The sequence below is a fragment of the Babylonia areolata genome, chromosome 16, assembly GCF_041734735.1.
Source record: "Babylonia areolata isolate BAREFJ2019XMU chromosome 16, ASM4173473v1, whole genome shotgun sequence".
In the NCBI taxonomy this organism is placed as follows: Eukaryota; Metazoa; Mollusca; class Gastropoda; order Neogastropoda; family Buccinidae; genus Babylonia; species Babylonia areolata.
This window is the reverse complement of record NC_134891.1, coordinates 30,409,235-30,431,352: the sequence shown is the minus strand read 5'-3', so window position 1 is coordinate 30,431,352 and position 22,118 is coordinate 30,409,235. Positions and strand designations below refer to the sequence as shown.

General features: G+C 43.2%; 1 protein-coding gene and 1 long non-coding RNA gene across 4 annotated transcripts in view; one reads left to right on the top strand and one right to left on the bottom strand.

The window, feature by feature from the left end:
* Positions 1-237: 237 nt before the first annotated feature.
* LOC143291316 (uncharacterized) overlaps positions 238-22,118 on the top strand; it is a 38,072-nt gene continuing 16,191 nt past the window's right edge. For 2 of the 3 annotated variants that reach the window (XM_076601172.1, XM_076601171.1), the window contains exons 1-6: positions 238-339; positions 1,358-1,534; positions 2,805-2,927; positions 3,878-4,146; positions 8,125-8,290; positions 11,306-11,481. In XM_076601172.1, the coding sequence (XP_076457287.1) occupies position 339; positions 1,358-1,534; positions 2,805-2,927; positions 3,878-4,146; positions 8,125-8,290; positions 11,306-11,463 (894 nt within the window). In that variant the 5' untranslated portion in view covers positions 238-338 and the 3' untranslated portion in view covers positions 11,464-11,481. Of the gene's footprint in view, positions 340-1,357; positions 1,535-2,804; positions 2,928-3,877; positions 4,147-8,124; positions 8,291-11,305; positions 11,828-22,118 lie in introns of those variants that run through there. The other variant, XM_076601170.1, reaches the window with a different exon arrangement.
* On the bottom strand, positions 11,739-14,581 carry LOC143291317 (uncharacterized). The gene is made up of 3 exons (XR_013056502.1): positions 12,102-14,581; positions 11,907-12,053; positions 11,739-11,855 (listed from the first exon to the last, which is right to left on the bottom strand). It is a non-coding gene; the product is annotated as an uncharacterized LOC143291317 (long non-coding RNA).

Sequence of the window (22,118 nt, the reverse complement as noted above, 5' to 3'; positions counted from 1 at the left end):
CAGCAGTCACGTACCTTTTTTTTTTTTTTTTTCATTTGCTGCAGCAAGAGGACTGGCAAAAAACAAAGTCTTCATGCTGATTTATATCTATTACTGAATGTGTATTGATATCACGTTCTTTGGTTTAGGGCTTTTAACAGAAATAACATAGTAATGCTGACAAGAAAGAATTCGAATAGGCTATAAGCTTACGCTTCGACGCCTCTGGATCAGTCTCACTAAAAGGGAGGTTATTCACAGAAACGCAGGGGACAACTGCATTCAAAATGGCACCTACCTGGAAGGAGGAATACGTCTACTGATAATGCGCTCAGTTTCATTGCAAAATATCTTCAGAGAGTAAGACATTTTGCTTTCGTATCATTGGGGTGACGAGTTTAGGACATTAGTTAATTTGAAGTATGTCTGTATTATAATGATTTTTTTTTAAATATTAAAATTTGACTGACAATTTTTGTCAAAAAAGCGCGCCATGTTTCTTCGACCAAGGCTGGAAATCCGTACAAACGGCAAAGAAACGGGACGACTCGCGCAAATAGTTATAGTTCTGACTTTCTGAATCCATTAACACGAAACGGCATCGGCACCTCACCTTGATTTTGGACACTGAAGTCATACATTTTTAGACCAGTGGGTTTTGGTCCGTGAAGCAAATCATACCGGGTCGCCGCGTTTCACTTTCGGTTTCTCGAGGAGGCGTCACTGCGTTCAGACAAGTCCATATACGCTACACACACACACACACAACAAAAACCAACAACCAAAAAAAAAAAAAAAAAAAAAAAAAAAAACCAACTACAACACATACAAGCATCTCTTGACAGGTGGGAAAACACATATCATCTGATGGCAATGGGTAAATAACAGGACAAACTTCATCACATAACATCTAATGTCAGGGTGGTGGTGAAAGTGATGAAAATAATCACAACATAATGTTTGAAATGTGCATGACATCTAATGTCAGGGTGGTGGTGAAAGTGATGAAAATAATCACAACATAATGTTTGAAATGTACATAACATCTAATGTCAGGGTGGTGGTGAAACTGATACTGATGAAAATAATCACAACGTAATGTTTGAAATGTACATGTATAACATTAAAAAAAAACACACAAAAAAAAATCAGCCAGGTGCAATCACTATGCCTGTTTGTAGAGGACTTAGAGTCATGGCATCATTTGGAATGGAATTGTGACGCACCAGCAATTGTCTGATTGGTGGGCTTATGATTGTAAATTGTGTGGGTATGCTCATATTGAAAATATAATGATTACCTGTGAATCCTATAATTTCTTGTAGTTATATTACACAAGACGATAATTACCATTGAATGATACCATTTTCCCCTGCAGTGTTGGGGTCGCTGTCAGCACTGAGTGCCTTGGAAGCGGAAGCCACCCATCAACAGAAGAGAGAAGCACAAGTGAAGGCCCATCGCAATGATCACCAGTTTCAGTTGCAGAAAATTGAGCAGCTCAAACAGCGGCGGAACGAACTGTTGCAGATGTTGCACGACAAAGCTGACTCTGGTATGTTGCTGTTATGTGTTGCATTTGTTTGGCATTCACCTAAGTAATCCACATTGTGTTTCAAAATTACGGGTTATTTGAAAGAAATGAAATTATCAAATTATTGTGTGGTATTTGTCAACTGGAAAGACTTTTCAAGGTTTGAAATCTCTGTAGTCTTACTAACTAGTGCTCTGTGCACTGTGATTATGCAGGTGATTTGAATTGCTAATGCGACGGGCCCAATAGCCGAGTGATTAAAGTGTTGGACTCTCAATCTCGGGGTCCTGGATTTGAATCTCGGTGACGGCGCCTGGTGGGTAAAAGTGGAGATTTTTCCTATCTCCCAGGTCAACATAAGTGCAGACCTGCTAGTGCCTGAACCCCCTTTGTGTGTGTACGCAAGCAGAAAATCAAATACGCATGTTAAAGATCCTGTAATCCATGTTAGTGTTCGGTGGGTTATGGAAGCAAGAACATACCCAGCATGCACACCCCCGAAAGCGGAGTATGGCTGCCTACATGGCAGGGTAAAAACGGTCATACATGTAAAAGCCCACTCGCGTACATACGAGTGAATGTGGGAGTTGCAGCCCACGAATGCAGAAGAAGAAGAAGAATTGCTAATGCACCTTCTAAAATTGAAGTATTGAAGATGTGCACATATCTGATTGTGCAGATGATTTGAATTGGTAATACACCTTCTAAAATTGAAGTATTGAAGATGTACACATATCTGATTGTGCAGATGATTTGAATTGCTAATGCACCTTCTAAAATTGAAGTATTGTAGATGTACACATATCTGATTGTGTAGATGATTTCAATTGGTAATATACCTTCTAAAATTGAAGTATTGTAGATGTACACATTATCTGATTGTGCAGATGATTTGAATTGCTAATGCACCTTCTAAAATTGAAGACTAGTGAAAAGTCTCTCTGTCAGAATTGCATTTGTGAAATAGTTTGGGGAATAACTGAAGTGAAATAGTTTGGATAACTGAAGTGAAATAGTTTGGGGAATAACTGAAGTGAAATAGTTTGGATAAGTGAAATAGTTTGGGGAATAACTGAAGTGAAATAGTTTGGGGAATAACTGAAGTAATGCACATGATGTCTTTGTGTTGTGAAATAGTTTGGGGAATAAATAAGTAATGCACATGCTGTCTTTGTGATGTGAAATAGTTTGGGGAATAACTAACATGATGTCTTTGTGATGTGAAATAGTTTAGGGAATAACTAAGTAATGCACATGCTGTCTTTGTCACCAAAGAGCAATGTGTTGCCAGAAACCAGCAGCAGAAATGACAAGAGGAACAGTGAAGAGTCAGCAAGTGAAAGTGATGAACTGACGAGTGCCTTGGCCTATGTGACGGAACTCAAGGAAAAACTGCAGGTGTACAAAATGACAGGTGTGTATTTGGCATGACTGATGCTGTGTTAGCCTGGGTCTCTTTAAATGGCTTTGACACAAAATGACAGGTGTGTATTTGGGGTGACTGATGCTGTGTTAGCCTGGGTCTCTTTAAATGGCTTTGACACAAAATGACAGGTGTGTATTTGGGGTGACTGATGCTGTGTTAGCCAGGGTCTCTGCAAATGGCTTTGACACAAAATGACAGGTGTGTATTTGGGGTGACTGACGCGGTGTTAGCCAGGGTCTCTGCAAATGGCTTTGACACAAAATGACAGGTGTGTATTTGGGGTGACTGACACGGTGTTAGCCTGGGTCTCTGCAAATGGCTTTGACACAAAATGACAGATGTGTATTTGGGGTGACTGACACGGTTGTAGCTTGGGTCTCTGCAATTGGCTTTGACACAAAATGACAGACCTGGAGGAATCTGGTGAACAGTTTTTTAAATGAAGCATCCTAGAGACTCTTCAGTGTTGATGGAGAAAAAGAAAAAGATGCTGTGTTATAACACACTGTATGACTTTCCTTGTCACAGTAGATGGTATGACAGTTTCAGTGTCATGAAGTCATAGTATGTGGGATGAGCCATTCACATGCTGAACCATAACAGCCACAAGTGTGAATGAATTGTGATGATTGCTTTGATACCAGATGTATGCAGTGTACTACAGTGACAGCCGTTTTTTTTTTCATGTGTACACACAGACGTGTTCATCTGTGTGTGTGTTGTTTAGGGATGTAATAACATTTCTCTGTGTGTGTGTGTGTGTGTATTGTTCAGGGATGTAATTACATTTCTGTGTGTGTGTTGTTCAGGGATGTAATAACATTTCTGTGTGTGTGTGTGTGTTGTTCAGGGATGTAATAACATTTCTCTGTGTGTGTGTGTGTGTGTGTTGTTCAGGGATGTAATAACATTTCTCTGTGTGTGTGTGTGTTGTTCAGGGGTGTGTGTGGTGAAGACGGATGCGACCAACAAGGTGCTGTGCTTCAGCACGTCCCACGGACATGTCTACCTAGAGTCCTATCACTTGCACCTGCACCGCCTGGCCTCGGGCAGCTTCAAAATCATCCACCACGACCTGCCCCCCTTCATCCTGCACTGCGCCCTGCCCCCTAACCTGGAGGTCAAGGACATGCTGACTGCTGTGCGTCCCGTGCAAGAGGCGTTGGCCATGTTTGTTCTGCGCCGTGAACAGCTGAAAGAAGCTGAGGTAGGGGTTGTGTTGTTTGGCTGGACAGGGCGGTTCATGTTCTGTGCTGTGATCAGCTGAAAGGTAAGGTAGGGGATGTGTTGTTTGGCTGGACAGGGCGGTTCATGTTCTGTGCTGTGATCAGCTGAAAGGTAAGGTAGGGGATGTGTTGTTTGGCTGGACAGGGCAGTTCATGTTCTGTGCTGTGATCAGCTGAAAGGTCAGGTAGGGGATGTGTTGTTTGGCTGGACAGGGCGGTTCATGTTCTGTGCCATGAACAGCTGAAAGGTAAGGTAGGGGATGTGTTGTTTGGCTGGACAGGGCGGTTCATGTTCTGCACTGTGATCAGCTGAAAGGTCAGGTAGGGGATGTGTTGTTTGGCTGGACAGGGCGGTTCATGTTCTGTGCTGTGATCAGCTGAAAGGTCAGGTAGGGGATGTGTTGTTTGGCTGGACAGGGCGGTTCATGTTCTGTGCTGTGATCAGCTGAAAGGTAAGGTAGGGGATGTGTTGTTTGGCTGGACAGGGCAGTTCATGTTCTGTGCTGTGATCAGCTGAAAGGTCAGGTAGGGGATGTGTTGTTTGGCTGGACAGGGCGGTTCATGTTCTGTGCCATGAACAGCTGAAAGGTAAGGTAGGGGATGTGTTGTTTGGCTGGACAGGGCGGTTCATGTTCTGCACTGTGATCAGCTGAAAGGTCAGGTAGGGGATGTGTTGTTTGGCTGGACAGGGCGGTTCATGTTCTGTGCTGTGATCAGCTGAAAGGTCAGGTAGGGGATGTGTTGTTTGGCTGGACAGGGCGGTTCATGTTCTGCACTGTGAACAGCTGAAAGGTAAGGTAGGGGATGTGTTGTTTGGCTGGACAGGGCAGTTCATGTTCTGTGCCGTGAACAGCTGAAAGGTAAGGTAGGGGATGTGTTGTTTGGCTGGACAGGGCGGTTCATGTTCTGTGCCGTGAACAGCTGAAAGGTAAGGTAGGGGATGTGTTGTTTGGCTGGACAGGGCGGTTCATGAAGACTTTTTTTGTTGTTGAGGTTCTTGATTTAAATTGTACGTACATAAAATCATTTGACTGTGGCGGAATCATTATTATGAAAATTAGTAATGGTGAACAAGATTCCTTATTGATGCTGAGTCAATAACTGAAGGAATCTTTATTTTCCAACGATGGAGATTTTAGCACACTGGCAGGCTTACATATCTGCTGTTGTTTTAGAGACACACACATATGAATATAGGTTGAGGGGTGAGAAGCCTGTTGACAATTAACAGATTTAAGCATGAATATGCTGATCCCAGAGATGATGTTTTGGGTTTGACATCTTGGTTTTGTGCAGTGTTAAAGATAAAAAGATGCAGATCTACAGCAAATTTATTGAACTCATGGGAGTGGGTATTTAACCTTGATGTGATAGAGAGATAAGAGCAGTATGTCCCTTAACCTTGATGTGATAGAGAGAACAGAGCAGTACGTCCCTTAACCTTGATGTGATTGAGAGAACAGAGCAGTACATCCTCCCTTAACCTTGATGTGATAGAGAGAACAGAGCAGTACGTCCCTTAACCTTGATGTGATAGAGAGAACAGAGCAGTACGTCCCTTAACCTTGATGTGATAGAGAGAACAGAGCAGTACGTCCTCCCTTAACCTTGATGTGAAAGAAAGAACAGAGCAGTACATCCCTTAACCTTGATGTGATAGAGAGAACAGAGCAGTACGTCCCTTAACCTTGATGTGATTGAGAGAACAGAGCAGTACATCCTCCCTTAACCTTGATGTGATAGAGAGAACAGAGCAGTACGTCCCTTAACCTTGATGTGATAGAACAGAGCAGTACGTCCCTTAACCTTGATGTGATAGAGAGAACAGAGCAGTACGTCCCTTAACCTTCATGTGATAGAACAGAGCAGTACGTCCCTTAACCTTGATGTGATAGAGAGAACAGAGCAGTACGTCCCTTAACCTTGATGTGATAGAACAGAGCAGTACGTCCCTTAACCTTGATGTGATAGAGAGAACAGAGCAGTACGTCCCTTAACCTTGATGTGATAGAGAGAACAGAGCAGTACGTCCCTTAACCTTCATGTGATAGAACAGAGCAGTACGTCCCTTAACCTTGATGTGATAGAGAGAACAGAGCAGTACGTCCTCCCTTAACTTTGATCAGTTGATGTGATAGAACAGAGCAGTACGTCCCTTAACCTTGATGTGAAAGAAAGAACAGAGCAGTATGTCCTCCCTTAACCTTGATGTGATAGAGAGAACAGAGCAGTACGTCCCTTAACCTTGTGTGATAGAGAGAACAGAGCAGTACGTCCCTTAACCTTGTGTGATAGAGAGAACAGAGCAGTACGTCCCTTAACCTTGTGTGATAGAGAGAACAGAGCAGTATGTCCCTTAACCTTGATGTGATAGAGAGAACAGAGCAGTACGTCCCTTAACCTTGATGTGATAGAGAGAACAGAGCAGTACGTCCCTTAACCTTGTGTGATAGAGAGAACAGAGCAGTACGTCCCTTAACCTTGTGTGATAGAGAGAACAGAGCAGTACGTCCCTTAACCTTGTGTGATAGAGAGAACAGAGCAGTATATCCCTTAACCTTGATGTGATAGAGAGAACAGAGCAGTACGTCCCTTAACCTTGATGTGATAGAGAGAACAGAGCAGTACGTCCCTTAACCTTGTGTGATAGAGAGAACAGAGCAGTACGTCCCTTAACCTTGTGTGATAGAGAGAACAGAGCAGTACGTCCCTTAACCTTGTGTGATAGAGAGAACAGAGCAGTATGTCCCTTAACCTTGATGTGATAGAGAGAACAGAGCAGTACGTCCCTTAACCTTGATGTGATAGAACAGAGCAGTACGTCCCTTAACCTTGATGTGAAAGAAAGAACAGAGCAGTATGTCCTCCCTTAACCTTGATGTGATAGAGAGAACAGAGCAGTACGTCCCTTAACCTTGTGTGATAGAGAGAACAGAGCAGTATATCCCTTAACCTTGATGTGATAGAACAGAGCAGTATGTCCCTTAACCTTGTGTGATAGAGAGAACAGAGCAGTATATCCCTTAACCTTGATGTGATAGAACAGAGCAGTACGTCCTCCCTTAACCTTGATGTGATAGAACAGAGCAGTATGTCCCTTAACCTTGATGTGATAGAGAGAACAGAGCAGTATGTCCCTTAACCTTTTAGTGTTCATGCACAAGTTTGCACTTGGAGAGCAGATATGCAGCTCTGTTTGCCTTGGAGACTGGGAAGAAATGACACCAGACCAACGTTTTAACCACTTAGCTGTACAATGACACCAGACCAACGTTTTAACCACTTAGCTGTACAATGACACCTGTCCAACGTTTTAACCACTTAGCTGTGCAATGACACCAGACCAACGTTTTAACCACTTAGCTGTACAATGACACCTGTCCAACATTTTAACCACTTAGCTGTACAATGACACCTGTCCAACGTTTTAACCACTTAGCTGTACAATGACACCTGTCCAACGTTTTAACCACTTAGCTGTACAATGACACCTGTCCAACGTTTTAACCACTTAGCTGTACAATGACACCTGTCCAACGTTTTAACCACTTAGCTGTACAATGACACCTGTCCAACGTTTTAACCACTTAGCTGTACAATGACACCAGACCAACGTTTTAACCACTTAGCTGTACAATGACACCTGTCCAACGTTTTAACCACTTAGCTGTACAATAACACCAGACCAGTGTTTTAACCACTTAGCTGTACAATAACACCAGACCAGTGTTTTAACTACTTAGCTGTACAATGACACCAGACCAGTGTTTTAACTACTTAGCTGTACAATAACACCAGACCAGTGTTTTAACTACTTAGCTGTACAATAACACCAGACCAGTGTTTTAACCACTTAGCTGTACACACCATTCTTGAGTGACTAATTTGGATTTATACGTATGTATGTCAGTGCAGGTGAGTGATGATGGACTGGTGAGTTAGATGTGTGTAACGTGCAGGGCAAGTTTCCAGACACTTTACACGTCATGGAAAGCAGCGCGGCAGTGGACTACCTACACTGCCTCCTGGACATTGGTGAGGATGTTCAAGTGGAGATCACCCTCAAGTATTCAGATCTGAACCATTATCTGCCGTCAACAGTGAAGGCCGTCCTGTTAAAACCAGGTTTGTTTTGGTTTGTGTGTGGCTGTGAATGTGAGGTGACAGCACTGATAAGTTCGTGTGTGTGTGTCCACTTTTAACTCTGTTACCATGTACCTGAGCTGGTGGATTTTCACCTCAGACGAGGTGCTCAGTTGTCCAGAAAGGGGCTTTTAAAAAAAAAAGTTTCCAAATTGAGATATTTCACCATTGTTTACAGGTTCAAAATAAGTGTGTAGTAGCGTTGGGAAGACAGATCTTTGTGCTGTCACACTGTTGTTTGTGTGACTGTTACACTAGCTGTGCAAGGAAAGAAAAGACACCCAAAGGAGGAGTGCACAGAAGTGTGTCAGAACATCACAAAATAATGTAATAATTTCATCTTTCACTCATCTCAAACATTGAAAGGGTTAAAGGTGAACACTAGATGTCCTGTTGGTCAGGCAGCTGAACAGATGTGGTGTCGTGGACATGAAACGAATGTCTTTCTATCGGCCTGCTTGCTGGCCTGAAACAGTTGTTATTGCACACATGCAGGCATGCGCGCACGCACACACATACACACACACACACACACAGAGTTAGTGACTGAGAGAGGGAGTGAGTGGAAAAGACATAGCATACATTTAGTACACACTACAGCAAAAGAAAAAAAGACGGACATGCTCTCACTGAATGTTAAAAAGTATAGCATTTGTTGGTCATAAAATCTGACACTTTACAGATTTGTGCATGAATGTTTCTGTGTGAAGGGGTTGGGGAAAGATGTAGGTGCATCAGTGTGTGTGTTTGTGGTTGTTGTTTAGTTTTTGTTGTAATCTGTTTTGTGGGTGTTTTTTTTTAAATTTGTATTTGGTTGTTTATTTAGTATGCTTTTTTTCAGTTAATGAACAAAGACATGTGTAGAGCACTAAAAAACAAAAGAATATATATATATATATATTTATATACAGAAAAGAAAGATGGAAAAAGAAAGAAATTGTTGCTCTGTGATGTTGCATGCAACTGTTAAGTTAAGCAAATGTTTTAAAAATGTTTTAGTAGTGCAGATGGTGAGGTGACACCTTTTGGTTGTGAACAGGTGGGAGAGAGAGAGAGAGAGAGAGTTTAGTAGTACAGCTGGTGAGGTGACACCTTTTGGTTGTGAACAGGTGGGTGAGGAGAGAGAGAGAGTTTAGTAGTACAGATGGTGAGGTGACACCTTTTGGTTGTGAACAGGTGGGAGAGAGAGAGAGAGAGAGAGAGAGAGTTTAGTAGTACATGTGGTGAGGTGACACCTTTTGGTTGTGAACAGGTGGGAGAGAGAGAGAGTTTAGTAGTACAAGTGGTGAGGTGACACCTTTTGGTTGTGAACAGGTGGGAGAGAGAGAGAGTTTAGTAGTACAGGTGGTGAGGTGACACCTTTTGGTTGTGAACAGGTGAGAGAGAGTTTAGTGGTACATGTGGTGAGGTGACACCTTTTGGTTGTGAACAGGTGGGAGAGAGAGAGAGTTTAGTAGTACAAGTGGTGAGGTGACACCTTTTGGTTGTGAACAGGTGAGAGAGAGAGAGTTTAGTAGTACAAGTGGTGAGGTGACACCTTTTGGTTGTGAACAGGTGGGAGAGAGAGAGAGTTTAGTAGTACAGGTGGTGAGGTGACACCTTTTGGTTGTGAACAGGTGAGAGAGAGTTTAGTGGTACATGTGGTGAGGTGACACCTTTTGGTTGTGAACAGGTGGGAGAGAGAGAGAGTTTAGTAGTACAGGTGGTGAGGTGACACCTTTTGGTTGTGAACAGGTGAGAGAGAGAGAGAGAGAGAGAGATTAGTAGTACAGGTGGTGAGGTGACACCTTTTGGTTGTGAACAGGTGAGAGAGAGAGTTTAGTAGTACAGGTGGTGAGGTGACACCTTTTGGTTGTGAACAGGTGAGAGAGAGAGTTTAGTAGTACAGGTGGTGAGGTGACACCTTTTGGTTGTGAACAGGTGAGAGAGAGAGAGAGTTTAGTAGTACAGGTGGTGAGGTGACACCTTTTGGTTGTGAACAGGTGGGAGAGAGAGAGAGAGTTTAGTGGTACATGTGGTGAGGTGACACCTTTTGGTTGTGAACAGGTGGGAGAGAGTTTAGTAGCATTTGTATTTGTATTTCTTTTTATCACAACAGATTTCTCTGTGTGAAATTCGGGCTGCTCTCCCCAGGGAGAGCGCGTCGCCATACTACAGCGCCACCCTTTTTTTTTTGTATTTTTTCCTGTGTGCAGTTTTATTTGTTTTTCCTATTGAAGTGGATTTTTCTACAGAATTTTGCCAGGAACAACCCTTTTGTTGCCGTGGGTTCTTTTACGTGCGCTAAGTGCATGCTGCACACGGGACCTCGGTTTATCGTCTCATCTGAATGACTAGCGTCCAGACCACCACTCAAGGTCTAGTTGAGGGGGAGAAAATTTCGGGGGCTGTGCTGTGATTGGAACCAGCGCGCTCAGATTCTCTCGCTTCCTAGGCGGACGCGTTACCTCTAGGCCATCACTCCACTACAGGTGGTGAGGTGACACCTTTTGGTTGTGAACAGGTGGGAGAGGGGAGAGAGTTTAGTAGTACAGGTGGTGAGGTGACACCTTTTGGTTGTGAACAGGTGGGAGAGAGAGAGAGTTTAGTAGTACAGGTGGTGAGGTGACACCTTTTGGTTGTGAACAGGTGAGAGAGAGAGAGTTTAGTAGTACATGTGGTGAGGTGACACCTTTTGGTTGTGAACAGGTGGGAGAGAGAGAGTTTAGTAGTACAGCTGGTGAGGTGACACCTTTTGGTTGTGAACAGGTGAGAGAGAGAGAGTTTAGTAGTACATGTGGTGAGGTGACACCTTTTGGTTGTGAACAGGTGGGAGAGAGAGAGAGAGTTTAGTAGTACAGCTGGTGAGGTGACACCTTTTGGTTGTGAACAGGTGGGAGAGGGGAGAGTTTAGTAGTACAGCTGGTGAGGTGACACCTTTTGGTTGTGAACAGGTGGGAGAGAGAGAGAGAGTTTAGTAGTACAGGTGGTGAGGTGACACCTTTTGGTTGTGAACAGGTGGGAGAGGGGAGAGAGAAAGCATCCCTCAGGACATGGCGGACAGTGTGCAGTCAGCTCTGTGCAGCCACAGTCTGTGTGTGGCCCTGTCCCACACCGCACAGCTTCTGCAGGGACTCCTCCACACCCACACCCACAGCTCATCAGAGACACCCTGACGATCGCCCTGTCTGTCTGTATGTGTACTGTGTGGTTGTTACACAGACACCTTAGCCTGTCTGTGTCTGTATGTGTACTGTGTGGTTGTTACACAGACACCTTAGCCTGTCTGTGTCTGTATGTGTACTGTGTGGTTGTTACACAGACACCTTAACAGCCTGTCTGTCTGTATGTGTACTATGTGGTTGTTACACAGACACCTTAGCCTGTCTGTCTGTATGTGTACTGTGGTTGTTACACAGACACCTTAGCCTGTCTGTCTGTATGTGTACTATGTGGTTGTTACACAGACACCTTAACAGCCTGTCTGTCTGTATGTGTACTGTGTGGTTGTTACACAGACACCTTAGCCTGTCTGTCTGTATGTGTACTGTGGTTGTTACACAGACACCTTAACAGCCTGTCTGTGTCTGTATGTGTACTGTGGTTGTTACACAGACACCTTAGCCTGTCTGTCTGTATGTGTACTATGTGGTTGTTACACAGACACCTTAGCCTGTCTGTCTGTATGTGTACTATGTGGTTGTTACACAGCCACCTTAGCAGCCTGTCTGTCTGTATGTGTACTGTGTGGTTGTTACACAGACACCTTAGCCTGTCTGTCTGTATGTGTACTATGTGGTTGTTACACAGCCACCTTAGCAGCCTGTCTGTCTGTATGTGTACTGTGTGGTTGTTACACAGACACCTTAGCCTGTCTGTCTGTATGTGTACTATGTGGTTGTTACACAGACACCTTAGCCTGTCTGTCTGTATGTGTACTATGTGGTTGTTACACAGACACCTTAGCCTGTCTGTCTGTATGTGTACTATGTGGTTGTTACACAGCCACCTTAGCAGCCTGTCTGTCTGTATGTGTACTGTGGTTGTTACACAGACACCTTAGCCTGTCTGTCTGTATGTGTACTGTGTGGTTGTTACACAGACACCTTAGCCTGTCTGTCTGTACGTGTACTATGTGGTTGTTACACAGACACCTTAGCCTGTCTGTCTGTACGTGTACTATGTGGTTGTTAGACAGACACCTTAACAGCCCATCTGTGTCTGTGTGTGTATTGTGTGGTTGTTAGACAGACACTGTGATACTCGCCTTGTCTGAATGTGTACTGAGTGGTTGTTAACTCATGACTGTGTTTTTGTATGTATACCTTGTGGTTATGTGACATGTGCTTGTAATTGGGTGTACCTGCATGAGACTGAGGGCCATGTAAGTAACATGTGACCATGCAGCGTGCTGTGTGTATATACCCTGTGGTTATGTAACCTGCACTTGTAGTTATGGCGTTTTCCTGGATGAGATTGCGATTGTGTGCAAGTGACAGTCTGTTTGAGGGGAGTTTCTGAACAGCCACTGTCACTTCAGGGAGTTTGCTCAGAACTGACCATCAGAACAGGGGGAGGTGGGGGACTTTGGACTCAGAGTTGTTAGTCCTCATCATTGTAATGATCCCCTATCAAATACACGCACAAGTATTGTGAGTGTGCGACAGATTGGGAAATATATGTGTGTTGTTTTTCCTTTGTGAATTAGAGTGAGCAAAGAGGTTCGTGAATTAGAAAGAATGAAGAGATGTGTGTATGTTATGAGAGAGAGGTTTGTGAATTAGAATGAAGAGATGTGTGTATGTTACAAGAGAGAGGTTTGTGAATTAGAATGAAGAGATGTGTGTATGTTACGAGAGAGAGGTTTGTGAATTAGAGTGAAGAGATGTGTGTATGTTAAGAGAGGTTTGTGAATTAGAAAGAATGAAGAGATGTGTGTATGTTACGAGAGAGAGGTTTGTGAATTAGAATGAAGAGATGTGTGTATGTTACAAGAGAGAGGTTTGTGAATTAGAATGAAGAGATGTGTGTATGTTACGAGAGAGAGGTTTGTGAATTAGAGTGAAGAGATGTGTGTATGTTAAGAGAGGTTTGTGAATTAGAAAGAATGAAGAGATGTGTGTATGTTAAGAGAGAGAGGCTTGTGAATTAGAATGAAGAGATGTGTGTATGTTACGAGAGAGAGAGGTTTGTGAATTAGAATGAAGAGATGTGTGTATGTTACGAGAGAGAGGTTTGTGTGGAGAAAAAAAATGCCTTGTCATTGTCATTGATTGTGAAAGAAATGCCCTGTCACTATCAGTTGTGAAAAAAATGCCCTATTGCTATCAATAATTGTGAAAGAAATGCCCTGTCACTATCAGTTATGAAAAAAATGCCCTGTTGCTATCAATAATTGTGAAAGAAATGCCCTGTCACTATCAGTTATGAAAAAAATGCCCTGTTGCTATCAATAATTGTGAAAGAAATGCCCTGTCACTATCAGTTGTGAAAAAAATGCCCTGTTGCTATCAATAATTGTGAAAGAAATGCCCTGTCACTATCAGTTGTGAAAAAAATGCCCTGTTGCTATCAATAATTGTGAAAGAAATGCCCTGTCACTATCAGTTATGAAAAAAATGCCCTGTTGCTATCAATAATTGTGAAAGAAATGCCCTGTCACTATCAGTTATGAAAAAAATGCCCTGTTGCTATCAATAATTGTGAAAGAAATGCCCTGTCACTATCAGTTGTGAAAGAAATGCTCTGTTGCTATCAATAATTGTGAAAGAAATGCCCTTTCACTATCAGTTGTGAAAGAAATGGTCTTTTGCTATCAATAATTGTGAAAGAAATGCCCTTTCACTATCAGTTGTGAAAGAAATGGTCTTTTGCAATCAATAATTGTGAAAGAAATGCCCTTTCACTATCAATTGTGAAAGAAATGCTCTGTCACTGTCAGTTGTGAAAGAAATGCTCTGTCACTATCAGTTGTGAAAGAAATGGTCTTTTGCTATCAATAATTGTGAAAGAAATGCTCTGTCACTATCAGTTGTGAAAGAAATGCCCTGTCACTGTCAATTGTGAAAGAAATGCCCTTTCACTATCAGTTCTGAAAGAAATGCTCTGTCACTATCAGTTGTGAAAGAAATGCCCTTTCACTATCAGTTGTGAAAGAAATGCTCTGTCACTATCAGTTGTGAAAGAAATGCCCATTGGTCTGTGGTGGTGCAGTCACTGTTATCACACCCACGCTGGTCCCCACTTTCTTCACTGTTACACCAATGGTCTGTGATGGTGTTACACTGATGGTCTGTGGTGGTGTTACACTGATGGTCTGTGGTGATGTTACACTGATGGTCTGTGGTGGTGCAGTCACTGTTACACTGATGGTCTGTGGTGGTGCAGTCACTGTTACACTTATGGTCTGTGGTGGTGCAGTCACTGTTACACTGATGGTCTGTGGTGGTGCAGTCACTGTTACACTGATGGTCTGTGGTGGTGTTACACTGATGGTCTGTGGTGGTGTTACACTGATGGTCTGTGGTGGTGGTGTTACACTGATGGTCTGTGGTGGTGTTACACTGATGGTCTGTGGTGGTGCAGTCACTGTTACACTGATGGTCTGTGGTGGTGTTACACTGATGGTCTGTGGTGGTGTTACACTGATGGTCTGTGGTGATGCAGTCACTGTTACACTTATGGTCTGTGGTGGTGTTACACTGATGGTCTGTGGTGGTGCAGTCACTGTTACACTGATGGTCTGTGGTGGTGTTACACTGATGGTCTGTGGTGGTGCAGTCACTGTTACACTGATGGTCTGTGGTGGTGCAGTCACTGTTACACTTATGGTCTGTGGTGGTGCAGTCACTGTTACACTGATGGTCTGTGGTGGTGCAGTCACTGTTACACTTATGGTCTGTGGTGGTGTTACACTGATGGTCTGTGGTGGTGTTACACTGATGGTCTGTGGTGGTGGTGTTACACTGATGGTCTGTGGTGGTGCAGTCACTGTTACACTGATGGTCTGTGGTGGTGCAGTCACTGTTACATTGATGGTCTGTGGTGGTGTTACACTGATGGTCTGTGGTGGTGTTACACTGATGGTCTGTGGTGGTGCAGTCACTGTTACACTGATGGTCTGTGGTGGTGTTACACTGATGGTCTGTGGTGGTGCATTCATAACTACTCAGTTTGACACCAATCTCAAGCAGGAATGTTTAATAGAATTCTAGTTTCCATTTGAATAAAATCAACAATAAGAACGTAACATGCGCTCAGACACGCGCACATACATGAATATAGGCATGACAATATTGGCATGATGTGATGTCATGGAATTCATAAACATCTTTTTTCCCCTAAAAATTCCTCGTTTTCCAACATACAGTCTAAAATCATTCAAAGCAAGAAGTCACAACATACATTCTAAAATCATTCATAGCAAGAAGTCACTAAAAATTCCTCGTTTTCCAACATACAGTCTAAAATCATTCAAAGCAAGAAGTCACTAAAAATTCCTCCTTTTCCAACATACAGTCTGAAATCATTCATAGCAAGAAGTCACTAAAAATTCCCCCTTTTCCAACATACAGTCTAAAATCATTCATAGCAAGAAGTCACTAAAAATTCCTCCTTTTCCAACATACAGTCTAAATCATTCATAGCAAGAAGTCACTAAAATTTCCTCCTTTTCCAACATACAGTCTAAAATCATTCATAGCAAGAAGTCACTAAAAATTCCTCCTTTTCCAACATACAGTCTAAAATCATTCATAGCAAGAAGTGTCAACATACAGTCTAAAATCATTCATAGCAAGAAGTCACTAAAAATTCCCCCTTTTTCAACATACAGTCTGAAATCATTCATAGCAAGAAGTCACTAAAAATTCCTCCTTTTCCAACATACAGTCTGAAATCATTTATAGCAAGAAGTCACTAAAAATTCCTCCTTTTCCAACATACAGTCTGAAATCATTCATAGCAAGAAGTCACTAAAAATTCCTCCTTTTCCAACATACAGTCTGAAATCATTCATAGCAAGAAGTCACTAAAAATTCCTCCTTTTCCAACATACAGTCTGAAATCATTCATAGCAAGAAGTGACTAAGCCAGTCATATTTCTGCATGTTCAAAATGTCAGAATTCCCATCTCCTGCCTCCAGTCCGCAGGTCCGAGGGAACACTCCCCTAATTACTGATGTACAAACATGTTCTGATGCTCCATTCAACATGCAGAAGACATGACAGTATTTTTTATGCTTTTTGTTTCTTCACAAAATGTCAGAATTCCTTTATGCAATAATCCTTTAATTAAAAAACAAAACAAGATTTCAGCTGTCAAGATCATCTTGTTCTATTGAAGGGGGAGAAAACATCTTTCATAAGATGTTCTCTCTACAATTCTCCACACATCTGTGGTCTTTCATAAGATGTTCTCTCTACAATTCTCCACACATCTGTGGTCTTTCATAAGATGTTCTCTCTACAATTCTCCACACATCTGTGGTCTTTCATAAGATGTTCTCTCTACAATTCTCCACACATCTGTGGTCTTTCATAAGATGTTCTCTCTACAATTCTCTACAATTCTCCACACATCTGTGGTCTTTCATAAGATGTTCTCTCTACAATTCTCTACAATTCTCCACACATCTGTGGTCTTTCATAAGATGTTCTCTCTACAATTCTCCACACATCTGTGGTCTTTTTTTCGTTTGGGGTAGAGGTCTCCATTCTCCATTGCACCTTTTCAGTGAACACCTTGTCAGTGAATATAGAAAATATATTGGTACAAAATCCAAATGAATGACTTGGGACAAGTTGTGGAGAAAAAAAAGAAAAAGGACTGAAGATTAGCAGAGCCAAATATTACTTCATTTACACACAGTCCTCCAATAGCCCATCCTCTGCAGTGGCCCATCCTCTGCAATGGCCCATCCTCTGCAATGGCCCATCCTCTGCAATGGCCCATCCTCTCAACAACACAAAGTCCTGCAGTGGCCCATCCTCTGCAATGGCCCACCCTCTGCAATGGCCCATCCTCTGCAATGGCCCATCCTCTGCAATGGCCCATCCTCTCAACAACACAAAGTCCTGCAATGGCCCATCCTCTGCAATGGCCCATCCTCTCAACAACACAAAGTCCTGCAATGGCCCATCCTCTGCAATGGCCCATCCTCTCAACAACACAAAGTCCTGCAATGGCCCATCCTCTGCAATGGCCCATCCTCTGCAATGGCCCATCCTCTGCAATGGCCCATCCTCTCAACAACACAAAGTCCTGCAGTGGCCCACCCTCTGCAGTGGCCCATCCTCTGCAATGGCCCATCCTCTCAACAACACAAAGTCCTGCAATGGCCCACCCTCTGCAATGGCCCATCCTCTGCAATGGCCCACCCTCTCAACAACACAAAGTACTGCAATGGCCCACCCTCTGCAATGGCCCATCCTCTGCAATGGCCCATCCTCTCAACAACACAAAGTCCTGCAATGGCCCATCCTCTCAAAAACACAAAGTACTGCAATGGCCCATCCTCTCAACAACACAAAGTCCTGCAATGGCCCACCCTCTGCAATGGCCCATCCTCTCAACAACACAAAGTACTGCAATGGCCCATCCTCTCAACAACACAAAGTCCTGCAATGGCCCATCCTCTGCAATGGCCCATCCTCTGCAATGGCCCACCCTCTGCAATGGCCCATCCTCTCAACAACAACAAAAAAACAAACAAACAACAAACATCTTCAAATGTGCATTGGTGTCTTCAAGATATAAATAAAAATATGAACAACTTTCAGTCACGACCAGTGCAATAAAAACCAACAGTCATGTACCTTTCTTATGGTGAAAATATGACCAGCATCAAAGGGCATGGATAATTCATCTGTCACTTTCATTGACTTTACTGGTCAAAAGTTATTACACCAATCAATATACATTATATGAGCAAAAAACAAACAAAAAAAGAGAACAATTTGATTCTAATGATATTCATATTGCTCTGAATGTTGTCTCAGCTCAGAAAACTTGCAGGTAGGTAATATCAAAACTCTACCACAGTGTTCAGTTGTTTTTATCAGTGCTAAAGTAATGATGATGGAAGCAGATTCAGTGTGTGACAGACAGACTATTGGTAACATTGTACGTACACATTTCTTGTCGGACAGACATTTTCACTGAGTTATCCCAGGAAACCATGCAATGATAATTCCACATGTTCCACAACCTGCCAAGTTTGACTGGAAAATGAAACTGAGCGCCTAGTCATTCAGATGAGATGATAAACCAAGATCCCTTATGCAGTACACACTTGGCGCGCTGACAAAGAACCCATGACAACAAAAGTCTTGTCCTTTTGCAGAGTTCTGTAGAAGTCCACTGGTGGGTACACAAACATCCTGCATGTACTGCAGGTCTGACAAAGTGCGTTGAGTTATGCTGCTGGTCAGGCATCGGACTTGCAGTTGAGGTGTAGCGTATATGGATTTGTTGGAACACACTGATACCTCCTTGAGAAACTGAAAGGCACCTGGAACTGTTACAGCATCAGCCCTTACTGGGCTCTTACCTAGTCTGACAACACCTAGCCATAAGATACCAAACATCAGACACACTGATGACATAGATCTGGAACTGTTACAGCATCAGCCCTTACTGGGCTCTTACCTAGTCAGATCATAGGAGGGGACTAGGCACACAGTCTGTCATCGACATAGACATGTCTGAGAGTGGCTGAAAGTCTGGAACCAACTTTGTAGGTATCTGTATCTCTGGGACCTGGGGTGCACTCCACAGTTTGCCATGAAAACAAAACGGGACAGCCCAGTGTATTGTATGCCCTGTTGTCATGGTGACCACTCAACTTTCTGAACTGCCATATCTCCCTGTCATTGTACAGTACAACTGAAATTCATTTGAGTAATTCCTGGTTTACATCTTCAAACCACTGTTTATTGTCAATATTCAATTTTCAGTGTTGAGTTTTGTTTGTTTTTTTGTTTTTTTTTAATTGCTGAATATAACCATTTGAGGGTTTTACAAATATACTGATCAAGCTAAGGCTTCAAGACAGAACTCTCCCAGACGAGAAGGAAAAAAACAAAAACATTGTGTCAGTCTGTGACACTTGTGTCAGTGTCCATCTTCAAATTATTGTTGATGCTTTTCTAGACAACATTCACGGGCAGTAGTGCCTTTAGTCTGTTGCCACAGCATTGAGGGAAAGGGCAGTATTGCCTTTAGTCTGTTGTTACTGCATTGAGGGAAAGGGCAGTATTGCCTTTAGTCTGATGCCACAGCATTGAGGGAAAGGGCAGTAGTGCCTTTAGTCTGTTGTTACTGCTGCATTGAGGGAAAGGGCAGTAGTGCCTTTAGTCTGTTGTTACTGCTGCATTGAGGGAAAGGGCAGTAGTGCCTTTAGTCTGTTGTTACTGCTGCATTGAGGGAAAGGGCAGTAGTGCCTTTAGTCTGTTGTTACTGCTGCATTGAGGGAAAGGGCAGTAGTGCCTTTAGTCTGTTGTTACTGCTGCATTGAGGGAAAGGACAGCAGTGCCTTTAGTCTGTTGTTACTGCTGCATTGAGGGAAAGGACAGTAGTACCTTTAGTCTGTTGTTACTGCTGCATTGAGGGAAAGGGCAGTAGTGCCTTTAGTCTGTTGTTACTGCATTGAGGGAAAGGACAGCAGTGCCTTTAGTCTGTTGTTACTGCTGCATTGAGGGAAAGGACAGTAGTACCTTTAGTCTGTTGTTACTGCTGCATTGAGGGAAAGGGCAGTAGTGCCTTTAGTCTGTTGTTACTGCATTGAGGGAAAGGGCAGTAGTGCCTTTAGTCTGTTGTTACTGCTGCATTGAGGGAAAGGGCAGTAGTGCCTTTAGTCTGTTGTTACTGCTGCATTGAGGGAAAGGGCAGTAGTGCCTTTAGTCTGTTGTTACTGCTGCATTGAGGGAAAGGGCAGTATTGCCTTTAGTCTGTTGTTACTGCATTGAGGGAAAGGACAGCAGTGCCTTTAGTCTGTTGTTACTGCTGCATTGAGGGAAAGGACAGTAGTACCTTTAGTCTGTTGTTACTGCTGCATTGAGGGAAAGGGCAGTAGTGCCTTTAGTCTGTTGTTACTGCATTGAGGGAAAGGGCAGTAGTGCCTTTAGTCTGTTGTTACTGCATTGAGGGAAAGGGCAGTAGTGCCTTTAGTCTGTTGTTACTGCATTGAGGGAAAGGGCAGTAGTGCCTTTAGTCTGTTGTTACTGCATTGAGGGAAAGGGCAGTATTGCCTTTAGTCTGATGCCACAGCATTGAGGGAAAGGACAGCAGTGCCTTTAGTCTGTTGTTACTGCTGCATTGAGGGAAAGGGCAGTAGTGCCTTTAGTCTGTTGTTACTGCTGCATTGAGGGAAAGGGCAGTATTGCCTTTAGTCTGATGCCACAGCATTGAGGGAAAGGACAGTAGTGCCTTTAGTCTGTTGTTACTGCTGCATTGAGGGAAAGGACAGTAGTGCCTTTAGTCTGTTGTTACTGCTGCACTGAGGGAAAGGGCAGTGACGACAACATGACGTGGAAACACTGAGCACTGTGTTACTCTGCTGTAACTACACACTGTAACACCACATCACAACTCACTTCACTTTCCCACACACTGTAACACCACATGACAACTCACTCCACTTTCCCACACACTGTAACACTTCATGACAACTCACTCCACTTTCCCACACACTGTAACACCACATCACAACTCACTTCACTTTCCCACACACTGTAACACCACATCACAACTCACTTCACTTTCCCACACACTGTAACACCACATCACAACTCACTTCACTTTCCCACACACTGTAACACCACATCACAACTCACTTCACTTTCCCACACACTGTAACACCACATGACAACTCACTCCACTTTCCCACACACTGTAACACTTCATGACAACTCACTCCACTTTCCCACACACTGTAACACTTCATGACAACTCACTCCACTTTCCCACACACTGTAACACTTCATGACAACTCACTCCACTTTCCCACACACTGTAACACCACATGACAACTCACTCCACTTTCCCACACACTGTAACACCACATGACAACTCACTCCACTTTCCCACACACTGTAACACCACATGACAACTCACTCCACTTTCCCACACACTGTAACACCACATGACAACTCACTCCACTTTCCCACACACTGTAACACTTCATGACAACTCACTCCACTTTCCCACACACTGTAACACTTCATGACAACTCACTCCACTTTCCCACACACTGTAACACTTCATGACAACTCGCTCCACTTTCCCACACACTGTAACACCACATGACAACTCACTCCACTTTCTGTCACTTTTCAACACAAAGCGGCGCTGTGCTTGGGTCAGAAACCATCCATGCTACATGACTGTCAGAACAGACAAACATACACACAGAAACCATCCATGCTACATGACTGTCAGAACAGACATACACACAGAAACCATCCATGCTACATGACTGTCAGAACAAACATACACACAGAAACCATCCATGCTACATGACTGTCAGAACAGACAAACATACACACAGAAACCATCCATGCTACATGACTGTCAGAACAGACAAACATACACACAGAAACCATCCATGCTACATGACTGTCAGAACAAACATACACACAGAAACCATCCATGCTACATGACTGTCAGAACAGACAAACATACACACAGAAACCATCCATGCTACATGACTGTCAGAACAGACATACACACAGAAACCATCCATGCTACATGACTGTCAGAACAGACAAGCATACACACAGAAACCATCCATGCTACATGACTGTCAGAACAGACAAACATACACACAGAAAC